Below are 22,370 nucleotides of genomic sequence, written 5' to 3'. Positions count from 1 at the left end.
GCTGGAGGGGAGTGTGGAGCAGACAAGGCAGTCCCAGAGAGAGTGGTCCCTCCGGAAAGCAGACGAGGGTGGGGAGGGAAAAATGTCTTTGGAGGTGGGATTAGATTGCAGGTGTCGTAAGTGTCAGAGGATGATGCGTTGGATCTGGAGGTTGATGGGATGGTATGTGAGGAAGAGGGGAATTCTATGTTGGTTGTTATTGCCGGGACGGAGTGTGAGGGATGAGTTGTGGGAAATGCAGGAGACATGGTCGAGGGCGTTCTCGACCACTTCGGGGAGGAAGTTGCGGTCCTTGAAAAATGAGGGCATCTGAGATGTACGGGAGTGGAATGCCTCATCCTGAGAGCAGATGCGGCGGAGGTGAAGGAATTGGGAATAGGGATGCATTTTTGCAGGAAGGTGCCTGCCACCCAAAACAGGATTCCTCCACCTCCCAAATCCCCAGTTGTACCCATGACCTTCCCCACAATGTACCCACCGCCACTGGCCATGAGGCCACTGTCAGAGAACCCACAGATCGCGTCACATCCCCCACCGCCAGGAACACCACTACCAGGACAGCGAATGCCATCACTGCTGAAGCCACCACCTCCATTTCCGAGACCAGCACCACAGACTCCACCATCACCGCTGCTGCTGCCGCCTACCCTGCTCCGCCCTATGCTGAAACCACTCCACCCATCACTGATGTCGATGCAACTCCGTCCACCACCAACGGAACTCTGCCTACCCCTGACATCGATGCAACTCCGCCCACTGCTGACACCAATGCAACCCCATCCACAGCTGATTTTGGTGCAACTCCGCCCCACCACCGTGGATGCAGCCCCGCCCACCACCGACACTGACATCCCTCTACCCATAGCCTCCACAGTCAGCTGCTGCAGAGGAGACAGTAACACTGAGCCCTGACGAGTCTTCACCATCCCCCCAGGCCTCCCCTTACTGAGGACGAACGGTCAGTCCTCAGTAAAGGGCTCACCTTTGCCCCCCTCCACCCACACATCAACGAGTACTGCTCACGTTTGGACATTGAGCAGTTTTTCCACCGCCTTCACCTCCAAGCTTACTTCTTTAACCATGAGCCTAACCCTCCCTCTACTGACCCCCTTCTCCCACCTCCAACACAAGCTCACCTCCTGGATACGATCCCAAGGCCTCCTACCCTCCCTCAACCTCTTCAGCTCCAACTGCCGTTGAGACATCAATTGCCTTAACTTCTCCACCCCTCTCACCCACTCTAACTCTCCCTCGCAGAACGTGCTACCCTCTGCTCCCTTCACTCCAATCCCAACTTCACTATAAAACCCGCAGACAAGGGAGGCACAGTTGTTGTATGGTGCACTGGCCTCTACACTGCCAGGCGCCAACTCTCCGACACCTCCTCCTACTGTCCTCTGGATCATGACCCCACCCCCAAGCACCAAACCATCATCTCCAAAACCATCCACAGCCTCATCACTTGAGGTGACCTCCCACCCACAGCCTCCAACCTCATCGTTCCCCAACCCCGCATCGCCTGCTTCTATCTCCTTCCCAAAATTCACAAACCTGCCTGCCCTGATCAACCCATTGTCTCCACCTGTTCCTGCCCCATCGAACTCATCTCCACCTATCTGGAATCCATTTTCTCCCCATGGTCCAGGAACTCCCTACCTACACCACCCACGCCCTCCACCTCCTCCTGAACTTCCAATTCCCCAGTCCCCAACACCTCATTTTTACTAGAGATGTCCAGACCCTATATACCCACATTCCCCATGCAGATGGCCAAAAAGCCCTCCATTTCTTCCTGCTCAGCCGAACTTGTCCTAACCATCAACAGCTTCTCTTTCAATTTCTCCCACTTGCTACAGACAAAGGGGGTGGTCATGGGCACCCGCATGGGCCCAAGATATGTCTGCCTCTTTGTAGGTTAGGTGGAACAATCCCTCTTCTGTACCTACACTGGTCCAAAACGCCACCTCTTCCTCCGTTACATTGATGACTCTATCGGCGCCACCTAGTGCGCCCACGAGAAGCTCAAACAGTTCATCCACTTCACCAACACCTTCCATCCCAACCTTAAGTTCACCTGGACTATGTCTAACAGCTCCCTCACCTTTCTGGACCTCTCTGTCTCCATCTTGGGCAACCGATATCCATTTCAAGCCCACCGACTCCCACAGTTACCTAGAATACACCTCCTCCTACCTAACTTCCTGCAAAAATGCCATCCCCTATTCCCAATTCCTTCACCTCCACTGTACCTACTCTCAGGATGAGGCATTCCACTCCCATACATCTCAGATGCCCTCGTTTTTCAAGGACCACAACAAATCCCCCCCACAGTGGTTGAGAACGCCCTCAACCATGTCTCCCGCATCTCATCTCTCACACCCCGCCCCCACAATAACAACCAAAACAGAATCCCCCTCATCCTCACATACCACCCCATCAACATCTGGATCCAACGCATCAGCCTCTGACACTTCCGCCAACTGCAATCCAGCCCCACCACTAAAGTCATTTTTCCCTCTCCACCCTTGTCTGCTTTCCGGAGGGACCACTCTCCCCGTGATTCCCTTGTCTGCTCCACACTCCCCTCCAGCCCAACCACACCCGGCACTTTTCCCTGCAACCGAAGGAAGTGCTGTAGCTACCCCCACTTCTCCTCCCTCACCTCCATCCCAGGCCCCAAAAAGACTTTCCACATCAAGCAGAGGTTCACCTGCACATCTGCTAATGTGGTATACTGCATCAGCTGTACCCATTGTGGCCTCCTCTACATCAGGGAAACCAAGCGGAGTCTTGGGGACCACTTTGCAGAACACCTACGCTCGGTTCGCAATAAAAAGCTGCACCTCCAAATCGCGAACCATTTCAACTCCCCCTCCCATTCCTTAGACGACATGTCCGTCCTGGGCGTTCTGCAGTGCTACAACAATGCCAACCGAAGGTTGCAGGAACAGCAACTTATATTCCGCTTGGGAATCCTGCAGCCCAATGGTGTCAATGTGGATTTCACAAGCTTCAAATTCTCCCCTCTTCTCACCGAATCCCAAAAGCAGCCCAGCTCGTCTCACCTCCCTAATCTGTCATCCCACCCCCTTGACCTGTCCATCCTCCCTGGACTGACCTATCTCCTCCCTACCTCCCCACCTACACTCACCTTTACTGGCTCCTTCCCCATCTCTTTAACTTGTCTGTCTCCTCTCCACCGATCTTCTCCTGTATCCATCTTTGATCTGCCTCCCCCTCCCTTCTTATTTATTTCAGAACCGTCTTCCCCTCCCCCATTTCTGATGAAAGGTCTAGGTCCGAAACGTCAGCTTTCCTCCTCCTAAGACGCTGCTTGGCCTGCTGTGTTCATCCAGCTCCAACCTTGTTATCTCACATTGAGTTTCAATGGTGATGTACACCTATTAAGGCCCTTTGAAAGCTTCAGGTGATTGACTGATAAATTGTTCCTCAGTCAGCCTAGTCAGCTACCTTAGTAACCAGAACTGAGGAAGGGTCACCAGACCCGAAACGTTAACTCTATTTTCCCCTCTACAGATGCTGCCAGACCTGCTGAGCTTTTCTCAGAACTGATGGTGGCTAGGAAAACGTCAGGTTATATGCAGAAAATAGGGAGGTGCGTGGGGTAGGGAGTAAATGACAGGATAGAGCCCAAAGAGAGAGAAAGGCAGTTTGACAGACAACAGAGTTGCTAACGATCAGGCTGGGATGGTGAAAAGTTGTTAATGGGGACTGTTAGCAATTCCTTTGTCTGTCTAATTGTCTTTCTCTCTCTTTAGGCTCTATTTTATAGTGTATTCCCTACCCCACCTACCTCCCTATTTTCTGCATATAAACTGACATTTTACCAGCTACCATCCATTGTGAGGAAGGGTCACCGGATCTGAAACGTTAACTCTGTTTTCTCCTTCACAGATGTTGCCAGACCTGCTGAGCTATTCCAGCAACTTTGTTTTTGTCCCCAAACTGTATGCTCATCTGTGCCATGTCTCACCCAAGACCTGATCTCTCTTTCCTGACTGTGCAAAGCTTACTGATTGGTTGTCTTTCTCTGGTTGCTTCCACTGCTTTATGTGTCCAGTGGCTGATTCCCTTGGAAAATGTCTGTGATTTATCAATTCACAAATTACAACTCACTGCAATTCCTGCTGGAAAAGTAACTGGTTTTCTTCAGGTTTTATACTGATTTTTTTAACTGGAGAGAACAGGCAATTCTGAGCTGGGAGAAGATCTATACACTTATTTTTCCTCTCTCTCTTCATGTCGCTGTAACTTGGTTCCAACTCCATGCTGTTCAGTCACCCAAAAGCCAATCACACAGTCATCAGCAACAAAAGGTCTTTGTCATTGATAACTGTTATTAGCCCACAGCGTAAACAATTTCTTAGAATCACAGAATTTTAAAATTCAGAAGGACGCCGTTCAATCCATCAAGTCTTTTCGGCTGCGAAAAGAGTTACCAGCTAGTTCATTCTCCAGCCCTACCTCCCTGGCCCTCGAAATTCATCACTTTAAAATATATATCCAGCTCTCTTTCAAAACCACCTATGGGATCTGCCTCTTACTGCCAACAAGAGTTCATCAGTCCACTCCCTCAACTGTAGATCACAAGCAGTCTGAATTTCAGTGATAACAAAGTGTAGAGCTGGATGAACACAGCAGGCCAAGCAGCATCTCAGAAGCACAAAAGCTGACGTTTCGGGCCTAGACCCTTCATCAGAGAGCCAGAGATCCCATTATCACTGAATTTCAGTTACTGCTTGTTCAAAAAAGACACTATCCTCACATCCTTACACCTCCCACGAGGGGACGTGATGGCCTAGTGGTGTTATTGCTGAATTGTTAATCCAGAGACCTAAGTAGTGTTCTGGGGGGCGCAGGTTTGAATCCCACAGTGGCAGATGGTGGAATCTGAATTCAATAAAAAATCTGAAATCATAGAACATAGAACAGTACAGCACTGGGCAGGCCCTTCAGCCCACAACGGTGTGCCGAACTTTTACCCTAATTTCTAAGGTCTCTCTAACCTCCACCGCTACCTGATACTATCATCCATATGCCGATCTAATAGCCGTTTAAATGCCCCAAATGAGGCCGACTCCACTACCCTCTCTGGCAATGCTTTCCCATGTCCCTATCACTCTCTGAGTAAAGAAACTACCTCTGACGTCTCCCCAATATCTACCTCCTTTCACTTTAAAACTATGTCCCCTCGTAAAAGCTACCTCTACTTCATGAAAAAAGTCTCTGCCTGTCCACTCTATCTATTTCTCTGATCATTTCGTACACCTCTATCAAGTTACCTCTCATCCTTCATCGTTCAAAAGAGAAAAGCCCTAGCTCTCTCAAACTTTCCTCTTAAGACCTTCCCTCCACTCCAGGCAACAATCTGGTAAACCTCCTCTGCACCTTTTCCAACACCTACACATCTTTCCTGTAATGAGGTGACCAGAACAGGAAACAATACTCCAGATGTGGCTGAACCAGGCTTTTGTATATAGTTGCCTCTTTCCAACCTTCTAGCACTATACCCATAGACAGTGAGGATGGAAAGATTATCGTCAAAGGCCCTGCGGCCTTGTCCCTCGCTTCCCATAGAATCCTTGAATAAACCCCATCAGGCCCAGGGGACTTATCTATCTTCAACTTCCTCAGAATTCCTAGCACATCTTCGTAGCTTTCCTCCGGGTGCTCCAGTTTCCTCCCACAGTCCAAAGATGTGCAGCGCAGGTGGATAGGCCATGCTAAATTGCTCATAATGTTCAGGAATGTGTAGTTTAGGTGGGTTGTAGATGAATGGATCCGGGTGGAATGCTCTGTGGGTCGGTGTGGACTTGCCCTAATATGCTGTTTGGCCTGCTATGTTCATCCAGCTTCACACTTTGTTATCTCGGATTCTCCAGCATCTGCAGTTCCCATCATCTCTCCTTTAGCCTACCTCCCTGTTTCACAACGTTCTCCTCTACAACAAGGTCCCTCTTAGCTGTGAATACTGAAGAAAAATATTCATTAAGGGCCCTTCCTGTCTCCTTAGGCTCTGTGCACAAGTCCCTTTCCAATCCTTGATCAGCCCTACTCTTTCTCTGGTCATTCTCTTGTTCCTCACGTACGTGTAAAAAGCCTTGGAGTTTTCCTTAATCCTATCCGCCAAGGTTTTTTCATGCCCCCTTGTAGTTCTCCTAAGCCCTTCCTTCAGCTCCTTCCTAGCTAACCTGTATCCCTCTAGCCCCTTTTCCGTTCCTCTTTACCTGAACCTTACAGAAGCATCCTTCTTCCTCTTAACCAGTTGTTCGACCTCTCTTGAGAACCATGGCTCCCTCACTCGACCGCATCTTCTCTGCCTGCTAGGGACAAACACATCAAGCACATGTAGTATGCATTCCTTAAACAATCTCCACATTTCTGTGGTGCTCTTCCTTGACAGCACCTGTCCCCAATTTATGTTATCCAGTTCTTGCCAAACTGAATTGTAATTACCCTTCCCCCAAATGTAAACTTTACCCTGCTGTATATACCTGTCCTTATCCATGACTATCGTGAAAGAAACAGAGTTATGATTGCTACTGCCAAAATGCTCTCCTACCAACAGGTCTAACACTTGGCCCGGTTCGTTTCCAAGCCCCAAATTCAAAATGGCCTTTGTTCGTGTTGGTCTATCTACATACTGTGTCAGGAATCCTTCCTGAATGAACTGGACAAAATCTGCTCCATCTAAACTATTACAAGTAAAATGTTTCCAATCAATGTATGGAAAGTTGAAGTCACCCATGACTACAAACCTGTGATTTCTGCACCTTTCCAGGATCTGCCTCCCAACCCACTCCTCTACTTCTCTGCATCTATTAGGGGGTCTGTATAAAGACCCCAAGTGACTGTTCCTTTCTTGTTCCTGACCTCAACCCAATCTGACTCCATACACATCATTTTCAAACTGCTTTTCAGTAGCTGCTATACTAGACCTGACTAGCAATGACACTCTCCCACGTCTTTTTCCACCCTCCCTATTTCTTTTCAAGCATCTAAATCCCATAACTTTCAACAACCATTCCTCTCCGTGAGTTACCCAAATTTCTGTGATGGCCACAACATCGTAGTTCCAAGTAGCGACCCATGCTCTAAGTTCATCTGCTTTATTTCTGATACTTCTAGCATTGAAGTATACACACCTCAAACCATCTCGGTGTCCGCAATTACACTCCATCGACCGCATTTCCTTACAAACCGTCTCACTCTCTGTTGTGTGAGTGATAATGGGAACTGCAGATGCTGGAGAATCCAAGATAATAAAATGTGAGGCTGGATGAACACAGCAGGCCCAGCAGCATCTCAGGAGCACAAAAGCTGACGTTTCAGGCCTAGACCCTTCATCAGAGCTTTTTTTTGTTTTTTTTTAACGGACTGGACGTCCATGGTGAAAATGAGGTGTTGGGGGCCAGGGAATTGCAAGTCTTGGAGGAGGTGGAGGGCATGGGTGGTGTCACGGACGTAGGTAGGGAGTTCCTGGACCAAAGGGGAGAAAATGGAGTCCAGATAGGTGGAGATGAGTTTGGTGGGGCAGGAACAGGCTGAGACAATGGGTCGACCAGGGCAGGCAGGTTTGTGGATTTTGGGAAGGAGATAGAAACGGGCCGTGCGGGGTTGGGGAACAATGAGGTTGGAAGCTGTGGGTGGGAGGTCCCCTGAGGTGATGAGGTCATGAATGGTGTTGGAGATGATGGTTTGGTGCTCGGGGGTGGGGTCATGATCGAGGGGGCGGTAGGAGGTGGTCTCTGTTGTGTCTGTTGGAAGGCTGAATACCTCATCCTCTGAATTATAAATCCGGTTCCTCACCCCCTACAAAACTAGATTCAACCTTCCCGTATAGCTCTAGCAAACCTCCCTCCCAGGATATTTGTGCCCTTCCGGTTCAGGTGCAATCCACCCTTACTGTACAGGTCCCACCTTCCCTAGAATGTGCTCCAGTTATCCACATAGTGGAAGCCCGCCCCCCACACCAGCCCTGTAGCCACGGGTTTAGCTGCAGTCTCTCCCTAGTTCTTTCCTCGGTATCATGTAGCACTGGTCGTAATCCAGAGATAACTACCCTGTTTGTCCTGGACTTCAGCTTCCAACCTAACTCCCTGTATTCGTTTTTCACATTCTCAATCCTTTTTCTGCCTATGTCATTGGTACCGATGTGTACCATGACTGCTGGTTGCTCACCCTCCCCTTTAAGGATCTTGAAATCCAGCGTCTGATGGTGACCATGAAGATATCATTAACTGTCTAAAAAACCCGTCTGGTTTACTAGTTTCTCCTCTATCCATCTTCGGTCCGCCTCCCCCTCTCTCCCTATTTATTTCAGAACCCTCTCTGATGAAGGGTCTAGGCCTGAAACGTCAGCTTTTGTGCTCCTGAGATGCTGCTTGGCCTGCTGTGTTCATCCAGCTTCACACTTTGTTACCTTGGATAACTAGTGTCGTTTGGGGAAAGGAAACTACAATTGTTACCTGCTCTGGCCTTCATGTGACTATAGACTCACAGCAACGTGGCTGATTCTTAACTGCCTCTGCGCAGTTAGGATGGACAATAAATGTTGGCTTAGCCAGTAACATTCACAACCCATGAATGAATAAAAAAAAATCAGATTCCACAAAGTATTCTTCTGCTCTGAGATTGTCCATGAGGAACATAGAAAAGGAGTTAGCCATTCAGCCCCTCAAGCCTGGTCCATCATTTAATGAGAACATGAGCTTTTCTACAGTACTGATCCAATCCTTTATTATCAGCACAACTCCATCCCTTTTTCCTACCTGTCTGTCCTGCCCCGTCATTGAATAACCTTGGGTATTCAGTTGCTGGTGCTGGTCATTATGCAACTATGCTTTTGGAAAAATAATGAGATCATATCTATGTATCTTTATTTGTGCCTTTAGATCATCTACTTTATTGCAGGTGCTTCAAGCATTCAGATAGGGTGCTGATAACTTTGTCTCAAATCATGCTTGATGTTCATTCTTGTTTTTCTCATCTTCTAGTTCTTTTCTGCTTCCTGAAACCAGTTTACTTCATAGAACATAGAACATTACAGCACAGTACAGGCCCTTCGGCCCTCGATGTTGTGCCGACCTGTCATACCGATCTCGAGCCCATCTAACCTACACTATTCCATGTATGTCCATATGCTTATCCAATGACGACTTAAATGTACCTAAAGTTGGCGAATCTACTACCATTGCAGGCAAAGCGTTCCATTCCCGTACTACTCTCTGAGTAAAGAAACTACCTCTGACATCTGTCCTATATCTTTCACCCCTCAATTTAAAGCTATGCCCCCTCGTGCTCGCTGTCACCATCCTAGGAAAAAGGCTCTCCCTATCCACTCTAACTAACCCTCTGATTATTTTATATGTTTCAATTAAGTCACCTCTCAACCTTCTTCTCTCTAATGAAAACAGCCTCAAGTCCCTCAGCCTTTCCTTGTAAGACCTTCGCTCCAGACCAGGCAACATCCTAGTAAATCTCCTCTGCACCCTTTCCAAAGCTTCCACATCCTTCTTATAATGCGGTGACCAGAACTGTACACAATACTCCAAGTGCGGACGCACCAGAGTTTTGTACAGCTTCACCATAACCTCTTGGTTCCGGAACTCGATCCCTCTACTTCCTTCCAATTTGAGATACCCCTCAGGTCCCCAGCCATTTCATAAGTTGTTTTAAACCCACTCTAACAATTAAAACTCACCAGAAGTAGCAAATTCTCCTCCCCCATTCAGCTGTCAAGCTATGTGTTGAAGTGATGAATCCTCCTGTTTTTATAAGACATATGCGTTAAAAGACCAATGTTCAGAATAGCAATCTTTAACTAGTGATATTCTGGGGCTCAACTATCTATGAAATATATTCATGACAACTGATGAAAATGAATGTTTTTTAGCCAACTTTGTAGGTGATACAGAAATAGATGAAAGGCAACTGAGGAGGTTGACACAAGTAGTCTACAGAGGGACATAGACCGATTTAGCACATTGGGAAAAACTTGGTAGATGAAATATACTGTGGGAAAATGTGACGTTATGCACTTTGGCCAAATAATAAAAGCAAAAGTAAGCAGAAGTAGGTCATTCAGTTCTCTGCTCCACTATGCAATGACATCATGGCTGATCAAATAATTTTCAATTCCACTGTCTTATTTTTTTCTGTTTAACCCTTCATTCCCCTACTGATTAAAAATCTGTCAGTCTTGTCCTTAAATATACTTAACCACGTAGCTTCGACAGCTTTCTGTGGTAAAAGATTCCATAGATTCACAGCCCTCTGAGAAAAAAAATTCATCATCATCCTTGTGTTAAATATGGACCCCTTATTCTGAGATTATGCCATCTGGTCTGCATCTACCCTGTCAAATATCCTGAATCTTTCAAGTTTTAATAAATTTGCTCTCATTCTATTAATTTCCTCCACGTACAGACCCAACCTACTCAACTTCTCAAAAAACATTTCCTCCGTGCCTGGCATCAGCCTAATCTTATCTACTTTGCCAACTTTCAGAATATCTTTCTTTAGATAAGGTGTCCAAAACTGTTCAGTGTTCCAGTCATAGTTTGAGGTATGTCTTATACAGTTTTAACAAGACCTTGCTACTTTTATCCTCTATTCTCTATGAAATAAAGATCAGTATTCAATTTGCCTCTCTATTACTTGCTGTACTTGGATTCAAGCTTTTTGTGACTTATGCGTAAGAACTCCTGAATTCCTTTGTACTGTAGCTTTCCGCAGTCTTTCTTCATTTAAATAATGAAACCAAAGAACTGCGAAGCTTGAAATCAGAAGCAAAAACAAAAGGTCTGGCAGCATCTGTGGACAGGAAGCCAAGTTAGCATTTCAGTTCCAGTGACACTTCTTCAGAACAGTTCTTCAGAGCTGAGTTTTCCTAGCAATTTCTGTTTTTGTTTCATTTAAATAATATTCAGCTCTTTTATTATTCTGGCAAAAGTGCATAACCTGACATTCTCCCACATTATCTTTCATCTGCCAAGTCTTTTGGTAAGTTTAACAATATATTTTACAATAAAAGTCATTAGTAAATATTGTAAATAGTTGTGCTCCAGATCTGGTCCCTGTGGTACTCCACTAGTTAAAGGCTTCTATCCTGAAAATGCTTCTCTTATCGCATCTTTCTCTCTTCTATTAGATAGTCAATCCAATATCCATGCTAATATAACAGCCCAACATCATGGGTCCTTATCCTATTTAGTAGCTTTTTTTTTCCTCCTTTATTCATTCACAGGATGAGGGATTCACTGACCAGGCAGGATTTATTGCCCATTCCAAATTGCCCAGAGGGCAATTTAGAGTCGGCCACATTTCTGTTGGTCTAGAGTCACATGTAGGCCAGTGTAAGCAAAGATGACAGTTTCCTTTCCTGAAGGACATTAGTAAATCAGATGGGTTTTTCTGACAATCTGCAATGGATTTATGGTCATTATTAGATTCTTAATTTCAGATGTTTTGTTGAATTCAAATTCCACCATCTGCCATGGTGGGATCGAAACCTGGGTCCCCAGAATGTTACCTGGATCCCTCGGTTAATAGTCCAGCGATAATACTACTAGGCAATTGCCTTCCCCTGTTATGTATGAGACCTTATCAATCGCCTTCTGAAAATCCAATTAAAATACATTGACTGCTTCCCCTTCATCTAACCTGCTTGATACCACCTAGAGGAATTCTAGTAAATTTGTCAGGCCTAATTTCCCTTTCATGAAGCTATGCTGACTCTGCTTGATTACAATTTACATTTCTAAAAGCTCTGTTATTACATTCTTTATAACTGACTGTACATTTTCCCGATAATAGGCATTGTTAACTGGTCTATAGTTATCTGGTTTACTGTCTGCTTCCCTTTTTAAATAAAGATGTTATACTGGCAGTTCTCTAATTGCCTGGGAATTTTCCAGAACCTATGGATTCTTGGAAGATTACTACAAGTGCATCCCTTTTCTCGATACCTGCTTCCTCTAAAATCTCAGGAGGCATCTCAAAAGGTTTTTTTTTCACCCTTTATTTATTCACAGGATGAGGCATCACTAGCCTGGCAGCATTCATTGTGCAGTTGTCATTCCCTAGGTGCCCAGTGGGCAGCTATGAGTCAACCACATCACTGTGGGTCTGGAGTCACATGTAAGCCGGACTGGGTATGAGTGGTAGTTTACTTCCCCAAAGAATATCAGTGAACTAAAAGGGCTTTTCCAAGAATGGATTCACAGTCATCATCAGACTCTTTAATTCCACATATCCATTGATTCAAATCCTCCCATCAGCCATGGCAGGATTCAAACCCAGGTCTCCAGAACACTACCAAGGTCTCTGGATTAACAGTCCAGCAATAATACCATTAAGCCATCGCCTCCCACTTTTAGGAGACTTGTCAGTCTTTGGCTCATTAGTTTCCTGAGCACTTCTTTCTCTCATGATAGTTATTCTATTTATTCCCTGTCCTCCTTTTGTCCCCTGAATATTTACCAATTTTGGAATGTGATTAGTGTCTTTTACTGTGAAAACTAATGTAAATTATTTATTCAACTCCTACTCTATTTCATGGATCCCCATTATTATTTCCCTACCTTGTTCTCAAATAGGCCTCTGTTAAGGTTAGGGTTTGACCTCTTTCTTCCTTTTTATGTATTTTGATCTTGTTGTCTGTCTTACCTTTAAAGTTTAACTTCTCCCTTTTATTTTTAGTTGACTGTTGTTTGTTTTTAAAACATTCCCAATCCTCTAGATTACCATTAACCTTTGCCACATTATATATATTTTCTTTCAATGTGATGCTATCCTTAACTTCTGGGGAGGTATCAGAAGACTGGAGAACAGCTAATGTGATTCCACTATACAAGACAAGCGATACAAGACAGGGAATGACAGACCAATCAGTCCAACATCAATGTTAGAGTAACTATTATATCCCCACCTCAATAATGGTAAAGCCCAATATATTAGTGCAAAAGATAAGGTTGAAGTATTTGCAGCAACCTTCAGCCAGAGGTGTTGAGTAGATGATCCTTCTCAGCCTCCTCCAGTGGACCCAACATCAGAGATAACGTGTTCAGCCAATTCGATTCACTCCACATGATATCAAGAAATGCTTGGAGGCACTGGATACTACAAAGGCTATGGTCCCTGACACAACATTCTGGCAACTGCACTGAAGACTTGTGCTCTAGAAATCTCTGCTCCCCTAGCCAACGTGGCATCTACTCAATGATGTGAAAAATTATACAGGTACACAAAAGGCAGGACAAATCTAACCCAGCCAATTACAATCTATCAGTCTGCTCTTGATCATCAGTAAACATTGAACAGAGAACAGTACAGCATGGTGCAGGCCCTTTGGCCCACAATGTTGTGCCAAACTTTTACCCTAATCCTAAGGTCTATCTAACCTCCACCCCTACATTATACTATCATTCACACGCCCCTAATAAGGCCGACTCCACTAGCCTCTCTGACAATGCATTCCATGCCCCAACCACTCTCTGAGTAAACAACGTACCTCTGACATCTCCCCTATATCTACCTCCACTTCTTCAAAACTATGCCCCTCATAATAGTTACCTCCACCCTAGGAAAAAGTCTCTGACTGTCTACTCTATCTATACCTCTAATCATTTTGTATATCTCGATCAAGTCACCTCTCATCCTTTGTCGGTTCTAAAGAGAAAAGCCCTCGCTCTCTCAACCTTTCCTTGTAAGACCTTCCCTCCATTCCAGACAACATCATGGTAAATCTCCTCTGCACCTTTTCCAACGCTTCCACATCTTTCCTGTAATGAGGCAACCAGAACTGGACGCGATACTACAGATGTAGCCGAACCAAGCTTTTGTATAGCTGGAGCATAACTTCACGGCTCTTGAACTCAATCCCTCTATTAATGAAAGCTAACACACCATACGCCTTCTTAACAACTCTATCCACCTGGGTGGCAGCTTTCAGGGAACTGTGAACATGAAAGCCATGATCCGTCTGCTCCTCCATACTGCCAAGAATCTTTCCATCAACCCTGTATTCTGCTTTCAAGTTAGTCCTTCCAAAATGTTGGATGAAAGAATTCGCATACACTGCTTAGCTTGAATCAATTTAACCATAACATACTATAAGAGCATAATTAAGCGCATTGACTCTGCTCTGTAAATGGATCAGGGCTGATATATTTCTCAATCCCATTGTTCTGCCTTCTCCCGGTAACTCTTGATTCCCTTACTAATCAAAGACCTATCTATTGTTGTATTAAATACATTTAATGACTTGGTTTCCACACCTGTCTGCAGTAATGACTTCCACAGATTAACCACCCCCTGGGTGAAGAAATTCTTCCTTATCTCATTTCTAAAGGGTTGACTCTTCACTCTAGAGCTGTGTTCTCGGGTCCTAGTCTCTCCTTTTTGTGGAAATATCTGCTCCATGTCCACTCCATTCAGACCTTTCGGTATTGTGTAAGTTTAAATGGGATGCCCCTCCTCATTCCAAACTCCATCTAATGCAGATGTAGAGTCCACAACAGTTCCTCATATAAGGAGCTTCTGCTCCCGATGATCATTCTTGTAAACTTCTTCTGGACCCTCCTATCTGTCCAGATTTATGCTTGTAAACGCCCTCTGGACCCCCTCCAACGTTTACAAATCTTTCCTTAGATACAGGGCCCAAAATTGCTCACAATATTCCAGATATGACGTGACCAGAACCTTATACAGCCTCAGCAAAACACTCCTGCTCTTGTATTCTAAACCTCTTAAAAATCATTATTAACATTGCATTGGCCTTCCTAAGTGCCAAGTTTTTTTTTTAAATTCATTCATGGGATGTGGGTATCACTGGCTAGGCCATCATTTAGTTCTCATCCAAGTCAAGAGCCAACCACTTTGCTGTGGGTCTGGAGTCACATGTAGGCCAGACCAGGATAATGGTTTCCTTCTCTAAAAGACATTTGTGAACTAGATAGCCTTAATTCCAGATTTCTATTGAATTCAAATTCTGCCATCTGCCTTGGCAGGATTTGAACCCAGGTCTTGAGAACATTACCTGCGTGTGGTTAACAGTCTAGCAATAACAGCAGGAGGCCATCGCCTCCCCTATATCTGAAGCTACAAGTTAACCTTAAGAGAATCCTGAATTAGGATTCTCAAGTCTCTTTGGGCTTCAGATTTCAGATACAAGATTCAGAATTGCTCACATTTTTGTAACCCTCTCTGATGAAGGGTCTAGGCCCGAAACGTCAGTTTTTGTGCTCCTGAGATGCTGCTTGGCCTGCTGTGTTCATGTACTAGTCACCAGCTGCCACCCTGGAATACTCCTTTATCCCTACTCTCAGCATGCTGCCAGTCAGCCAATCCACCATTAATTCCTGTATTTTGCCCCTCACACCATGAGCTCTTATGTAGCCTCCTGTGTGTCACCTTGTTAAAGGCCTCCTGGAAATCCAAACAGATCAAGTCCACAAGTTCAACTTTGTCTAACTTGCTTGTTACCTCCTCAAAGAATTCTAACAGATTTGTCGGGCATGAGATCTCCTTGAAAAAGCCATGCTGACAAGGCACTATTTTCCCATGCGCGTCCAAGTACTCCATAATCTCATCTGTAATAGTGGACTCTAAAATCTCATCATCAATCATGGTCAGGCCTCTCAATTCCTGTCTTCTCCCTCCCTTCTGAAACAAGGTTCCTGGGACAGGCCAAGCAGAGACAAGCATAGGAATTCCTAGAGGCCTGGTTCTCCACTAAGAAGGCCATCAACAAACACTTAGAACTAGACACTATATATACGCCACTGCGAAGGAAAACCAGAAGTGAGGTAATCCAGTTCAATGGACACCAGAGTTTAAATAACTGGCGAGAAAATACAACAGCACTTCATCGGAGGCTATACTGATGATGTTACCCAGCAGGGTAATGAAATGTCGCGGAACAACAAACCAGCTTGGCAAGCCAACCAACCACAACGAGGGTAGTATATTAGATATTTTCCAGTCCTCTGGGGCCCTCCCTGACTCCCTAGATTCCTGAGAGGTCACCAAGGCCTCTCCAATCTCCTCAGCTATCTCCTTCAGAACGCTGAGGTGTAGCCCATCTGGTCTGGATGATTTGTCTGCCTTCAGTCTTCAATTTCTCCAGCATCTTCTCCTTAGTGAAGTCACTATACTCACCACTTCCCCCTGACTCTCCCGAACTTCTAGTATGCTGCTGGTTTTTTCACTGTGAAAACTGATGAAAAGTACCTACTCAGTTCCTCCACCATTTCTTTGTTCCCGATTACTATTTCTCCAGCCTCATTTTGCAACATCCAATGTCCATTCCTGCCTTGCTCTCTTACATTTTAGCTATCTCAAAAAATTTCTTGCAATCCTCTTTGCAAACTGACACCTGAATAAGGAGTAAGACTCCAAAAGCTCGTGTTTTCAAATAAATCTGTTGAACTATAACCTGATGTCATGTGATTTCTGACCTTGTCCGCACTAGCCTAACACTGGCACCTCCACATCAAATCTTCCTTCATATTACTAGCTTACTCTCATATTTCATCTTCTTCCTATCTTATTGCCTTTTTAATTATTCTCTTCTGGTATTTAAAGGCTTCCCAATCCTCTGGCTTCCCACTAATCTTCACCACATTAGATGCTTTTCTTTTGCTTTTGTCCTGTCCCAGACTTCCCTGGTCGGCTATTAATAAATCACATTAATGATCTGAATGAGGGAACTAAATGTAACATCTTGAAGTTTGCTGATGATACCAAGCTGGGTGGGAGGGTGAAGTGTGACGAGGATGCAGAGATCCTTTGGCATGATCTAGCGCTAGGCCGGAGAGGCCACCACGTGAGGCTGCTGTGCCAGACTGGGAGTTGTCACCAGAGGTCGAGAATTGCTGCTCACTCGAGTCTGGGAATTGTCATCAGTGGCTGGGAGTAGTTGCCAGAGGGTGGGAATCATTGCTGGAGGCAGGGAGTCAAAGGGGGAGAAAGGAAGGAAAAAGAGGGGTAGAAACAAAACAGCACTAGGAGAAAGAAGAAGAAAAACAAAAAAAAGAGTGGGCAGAGTAGGCAAGCTCCAGCTGGAGCGTCCTACTCTGCCGCCATGTTATAGTGAGCTGAGTCTTGGTCAATGGTAATTCCCAGGATGTTGACAGTGGTGGATTCAGTGATGGTAACATCATCGAATATTAAGGGTTGGTGGTGAGATTGTCTCCTATTGATGATAGTCATATCACGTTATCTGTGAGAATGTCACATGTCACTTGTCAGTCCAAGTCTGGATATAGTCCGGGTGTTGATGTATTTAAACATTAAATGATGTGGTGTGTAATAATTATAATGTATAATTGCATATGAAGAATATTACATACGGACGGCGGTGACAGTTGAAGTTTCCGACTTAAATCTCCCCCTCGCGCCTTGTCACGTGCCTATTTTCCGGTTGATGATTGGTCGGTGTTACCGCAATCAGGGCCTTCGCTCCTGAGGCCTATCGGGTTCTGAATCCTCGGCCTCGATTTTCGGGAATCGGCGGGTAAGTGATTTTGGGGTATGGAGGCGGTGTTGATGGTAATGTGAATAGGCAGCGAGACTCCCTCTGTCTTCTGTTGCACGGTCCAATGTCTGTCTGCTTGCTTTAGATTAGAATTTGCGCTAGTCCCTCGGGTTTGCAGGCAGCACTGCCCTTTATGGTTTGTAGTGATGAATACTAGTCTCTGTTTCGGAGTTTCAGATGTTCTTCACGCGGAGATTCAACACAACAGTCTGGAATGCGTTGAGACTGTGGTGTCTTCTTCAGTTTCTACATTTCCGGACTTTTTGCATTCAAAAAAATTATTGATTAGATTCTTTTGTTGATTATAGTTTGATGTTTCGACTGCATGTTGCTGACACTGGTACCGTTTCAAGCAATAAAGGAGAATGTCACTGGTTCTGACTGAAGATCAGAAACGACGGATTGAAACAAACCGGTTGAAGGCATTGGCCAGGCGAGCAGAGAGCTTAGCGTTACAGCAACAAACACAATCTCGACAGAACTCTGCATTTCCATCCACCCACAAGAATGGACTGCAGTACACCCCAACTCACCGTCACCTTGGACTGGTACAACAGAGTGATTCCGCAGCAGAGGTGGCATCACCTCTATGCACTGGACAGCAAAAGGCTGCTGTTATTGATGCTGCGCCTCAAGCTTACCTCAAGATGGAGATTGGGGATGCCAAGTTTACTCCTTTTGTAACACAACCTGACTCCATGACTAAAGGCGTTCCACCCTGTACAACTAAGGAAAGGAATATGCTGGCATCTAATAGTTCGGAGAAGGAGACTTGGGCTGGGGCAAACCTGGGGCATTCCGTTTCTGCTAATGCCCACTTACAATCAGGGAAAAGCCATTCCAGTTCACCTGGAATCTCATTGGGAAACTGGAGCAATAATTACAGGGGCAGCTGTGTGAAGCACTCTCAGGATCGATTTCGTGTGGAAATTGGCTACAATGCAGAGCTAGTTTCAGTCTTCAGAACAATCCCAAGTAGGAATTTTGGTAAGATTTCAGTCTTATGTTGTCTATTACAAAGAGAAAAGGAGGTCAGTTAGATGGTATTTTAGAGGGAAGGTCGGCTAGACATACAAGAAGTTGCACAAGAACCATTGTGGGGAGGGACATGAATCTGTGGCTGGAGGGGGCTGCGGCTGGAGAGATGAGAGGGAGAGTGTCCTGCAATATATGATGAATGGAATGAAGTTAAATGAAAACCTCTCAAACAATTTATGATATGTGACGAGTTTGCAGTTAACCTATTCTGCCTAGTCTTCGATTTGTGCTGTTGGCGCCTCACACACTCCCATAGTCTAACATCTTGCTAATTCTTTTCTTTTCACCATATTTCCAAAATAACAGTTTGATATTGCAAAAAGCAATGAGACATTATGCAGTCTGAAACTGGTGCCACTTCCCCTCTTCCCACAGCAATGTATTAATCCCAAACTAATTCCACTTCCCCATACCATGTATCAATCACAAAACTAATCCCATCACCCCGCAGTGTACCTATAGTCCGATACCAACTCTTAAACCATCCCCATTGTCCCATTAAGAACACGAAGAATTGTTGGGTACTGTAAATCAGAAACAAAAACAGAAATTGCTGGAAAATCTCAGCAGGACTGGAAGATTTCTGATTTCCCTTCACAGATGCTGTCAGACCTGCTGAGCTTTTACAACAATTTCTGTTTTTGTCCTACTGTCCACTATTTCTGCATTGAGCATAAAACAGTACAGCACAGTACAGGCCCTTCGGCCCACGATGTTGTGCTGAACTTTTACCCTAAACTGAATGTCTCTCTAACCTCCGCCCCGACCTAATACTATCATCCATATGCCTATCTAATAGCCTCTTATATGCCCCTAATGAGGCCAACTTCACTAACCTCTCCGGCAATGCATTCCACACCCTTACCACTCTCTGAGTAAAGAACCTACTCTGACGTCTCCCCTATATCTACCTCTCGTCACTTTAAAACTATGCCCCCTCATAATAGCTACCTCCACGCTAGGAAAAAGTCTCTGGCTGTCCACGCTGTGTGTACCTCTGACCATTTTGTATACCTGTATCAAATCACCTCTCATCCTTCGTCATTCGAAAAAGAAAAGCCCCAGCGCTCTCAAACTTGCCTCGTAAGACCTTCTGTCCATTCCAGGCAACATCCTGGTAAATTTCCTCTGCACCTTTTCAAAGCTTCCACATCTTTCGGGAGGCGACTGGAACTGGACACAATACTCCAGACGTGGCTGAACCACGCTTTTGTACAGCTGAAGCATAACTTCACAGCTGTTGAACTCAGTCCCTGTATTAATGAAAGCTAACACACCATACGCCTTCTTAACAACTCTATCCACCTGGGTGGTATGTAGACATGAACCCCAAGATCCCTCTGCTCCTCCACAATGCCAAGAATCTTTCTATAAACCCTGTCTTCTGCTTTCAAGTTGTTCTTCCAAAATGAATCACTTCACACTTTTCAGGGTTAAACTCCATCTGCCACTTCCCAGCCCAGCTCTGCATCCTATCAATGTCCGTTTGTAACCAAGAACAGCCCTCCCCACTATCCACAACCCGACCCACCTTCGTATTGTCCGTGAATTTACTAATCCACCTTTCCACTCCTACATCCAAATCATTTACAAAAATCTCAAATAGAAGGGGACCCAAAATTGAGAAGAACCAAAAGAACTGCGGATGCTCTAAATCAGGAACAAAAACAAAGTTGCTGGAAAAGCTCAGCAGGTCTGGTAGCATCTGTGGCAGAGAAAAAAGAGTTAACGTGTCGGGTTCGGTGACTGTTCCTCAGAACTTGTCAACTCTAGTAAACGGCAATGTTGTTGAGGAGAATACTGAGATACAGCCTGCTAGACTAGGTGGGATTGAGGTTCACAAGGAAGAGGTATTAGAAATCCTTCAGAGGGTAAAGATAGATATGTCCCCTGGGCTGGATGGGATTTATCCTCAGATCCTCTGGGAAGCCAGGGAGGAGATTGCCGAGCCTTTGCCATTGATCTTTAACTCGTCATTGTCTACAGGAATAGTGCCAGATGACTGGAGGATAGCAAATGTGGTTCCCCTATTCAAGACGGGGAGTAGAGACAACCCTGGTAATTATAGACCAGTGAGCCTTACCTCAGTTGTTGGTAAAGTGTTGGAAAAGGTTACAAGGGACAGGATTTATATTCATCCAGAAAAGAATAAATTGATTAGGGATAGTCGGTACGATTTTGTGAAGGGACGGTCGTGCCTCACAAACCTTATTGAGTGCTTTGAGAAGGTGAGCAAACAGGTAGATGAGAGTAAACCGGTTGATGTGGTGTATGTGGCTTTCAGCAAGGGATTCGATAAGGTTCCCCACAATAGGCTATTGTACAAAATGCGGGGGAATGGAATTGTGGGAGATATAGCAGTTTGGATCAGAAATTGGCTTGCTGAAAGAAGACAGAGAGTGGTAGTTGATGGGAAATGTTCATCCTGGAGTCCAGTTACTAGTGGTGTACCGCAAGGGTCGGTGTTGGGTCCGCTGCTGTTTGTCATTTTTATAAATGACCTGGATGAGGGCATAGAAGGAAGGGTTAGTAAATTTGCAGACGACACTAAGGTCGGTGGAGTTGTGGATAGTGACGAAGGATGCTGTAGGTTGCAGAGAGACATAGATAAGCTGCAGAGCTGGGCTGAAAGGTGGCAAATGGAGTTTAATGCAGACAACTGTGAGGTGATGCACTTTGGTAGGAGTAACCGGAAGGCAAAGTACTGGGCTAATGGTAAGATTCTTGGTAGTGTAGATGAGCAGAGAGATCTCGGTGTCCATGTACACAGATCCTTGAAAGTTGCCACCCAGGTTGACAGGGCTGTTAAGAAGGCATACAGTGTTTTAGCTTTTATTAATAGAGGGATTGAGTTCTGGAACCAAGAGGTTATGGTGAAGCTGTACAAAACTCTGGTGCGGCCGCACTTGGAGTATTGTGTACAGTTCTGGCCACCGCATTATAAGAAGGATGTGGAAGCTTTGGAAAGGGTGCAGAGGGGTTCCACAGGGCTCTGTCCTTGGGCCTCTACTGTTTGTAATTTTTATTAATGACTTGGATGAGGGGATTGAAGGATGGGTCAGCAAGTTTGCAGACGACACAAAAGTCAGAGGTGTCGTTGACAGTGTAGAGGGCTGTTGTAGGCTGCAGCGGGACATTGACAGGATGCAGAGATGGGCTGAGAGGTGGCAGATGGAGTTCAACCTGGATAAATGCGAGGTGATGCATTTTGGAAGGTCGAATTTGAAAGCTGAGTACAGGATTAAGGATAGGATTCTTGGCAGCGTGGAGGAACAGAGGGATCTTGGTGTGCAGATACATAGATCCCTTAAAATGGCCACCCAAGTGGACAGGGTTGTTAAGAAAGCATATGGTGTTTTGGCTTTCATTAACAGGAGGATTGAGTTTAAGAGTTGTGAGATCTTGTTGCAGCTCTATAAAACTTTGGTTAGACCGCACTTGGAATACTGCGTCCAGTTCTGGTCGCCGTATTATAGGAAAGATGTGGATGCTTTGGAGAGGGTTCAGAGGAGGTTTACCAGGATGCTGCCTGGACTGGAGGGCTTATCTTATGAAGAGAGGTTGACTGAGCTCGGTCTCTTTTCATTGGAGAAAAGGAGGAGGAGAGGGGACCTAATTGAGGTATACAAGATAATGAGAGGCATAGATAGAGTTGATAGCCAGAGACTATTTCCCAGGGCAGAAATGGCTAGCACGAGGGGTCATAGTTTTAAGCTGGTTGGTGGAAAGTATAGAGGGGATGTCAGAGGCAGGTTCTTTACGCAGAGAGTTG

At 45.3% G+C, this 22,370-nt stretch overlaps 1 protein-coding gene across 2 annotated transcripts in view; it reads left to right on the top strand.

Moving 5' to 3' along the window:
• The first annotated feature begins 17,361 nt into the window (after window positions 1-17,361).
• Window positions 17,362-22,370, top strand: part of smarcal1 (SWI/SNF related, matrix associated, actin dependent regulator of chromatin, subfamily a-like 1) — a 124,853-nt gene continuing 119,844 nt past the window's right edge. Inside the window, exons 1-2 of one of the 2 annotated variants that reach the window (XM_048535072.2) lie at window positions 17,362-17,539; window positions 17,869-18,547. In XM_048535072.2, the coding sequence (XP_048391029.1) occupies window positions 17,926-18,547 (622 nt within the window). In that variant the 5' untranslated portion in view covers window positions 17,362-17,539; window positions 17,869-17,925. The other variant, XM_048535074.2, reaches the window with a different exon arrangement.

Source organism: Stegostoma tigrinum, chromosome 7, assembly GCF_030684315.1.
Source record: "Stegostoma tigrinum isolate sSteTig4 chromosome 7, sSteTig4.hap1, whole genome shotgun sequence".
In the NCBI taxonomy this organism is placed as follows: domain Eukaryota; kingdom Metazoa; phylum Chordata; class Chondrichthyes; order Orectolobiformes; family Stegostomatidae; genus Stegostoma; species Stegostoma tigrinum.
The sequence above is the reverse complement of the archived record's forward strand: the minus strand, read 5'-3'. Positions and strand labels throughout refer to the sequence as shown.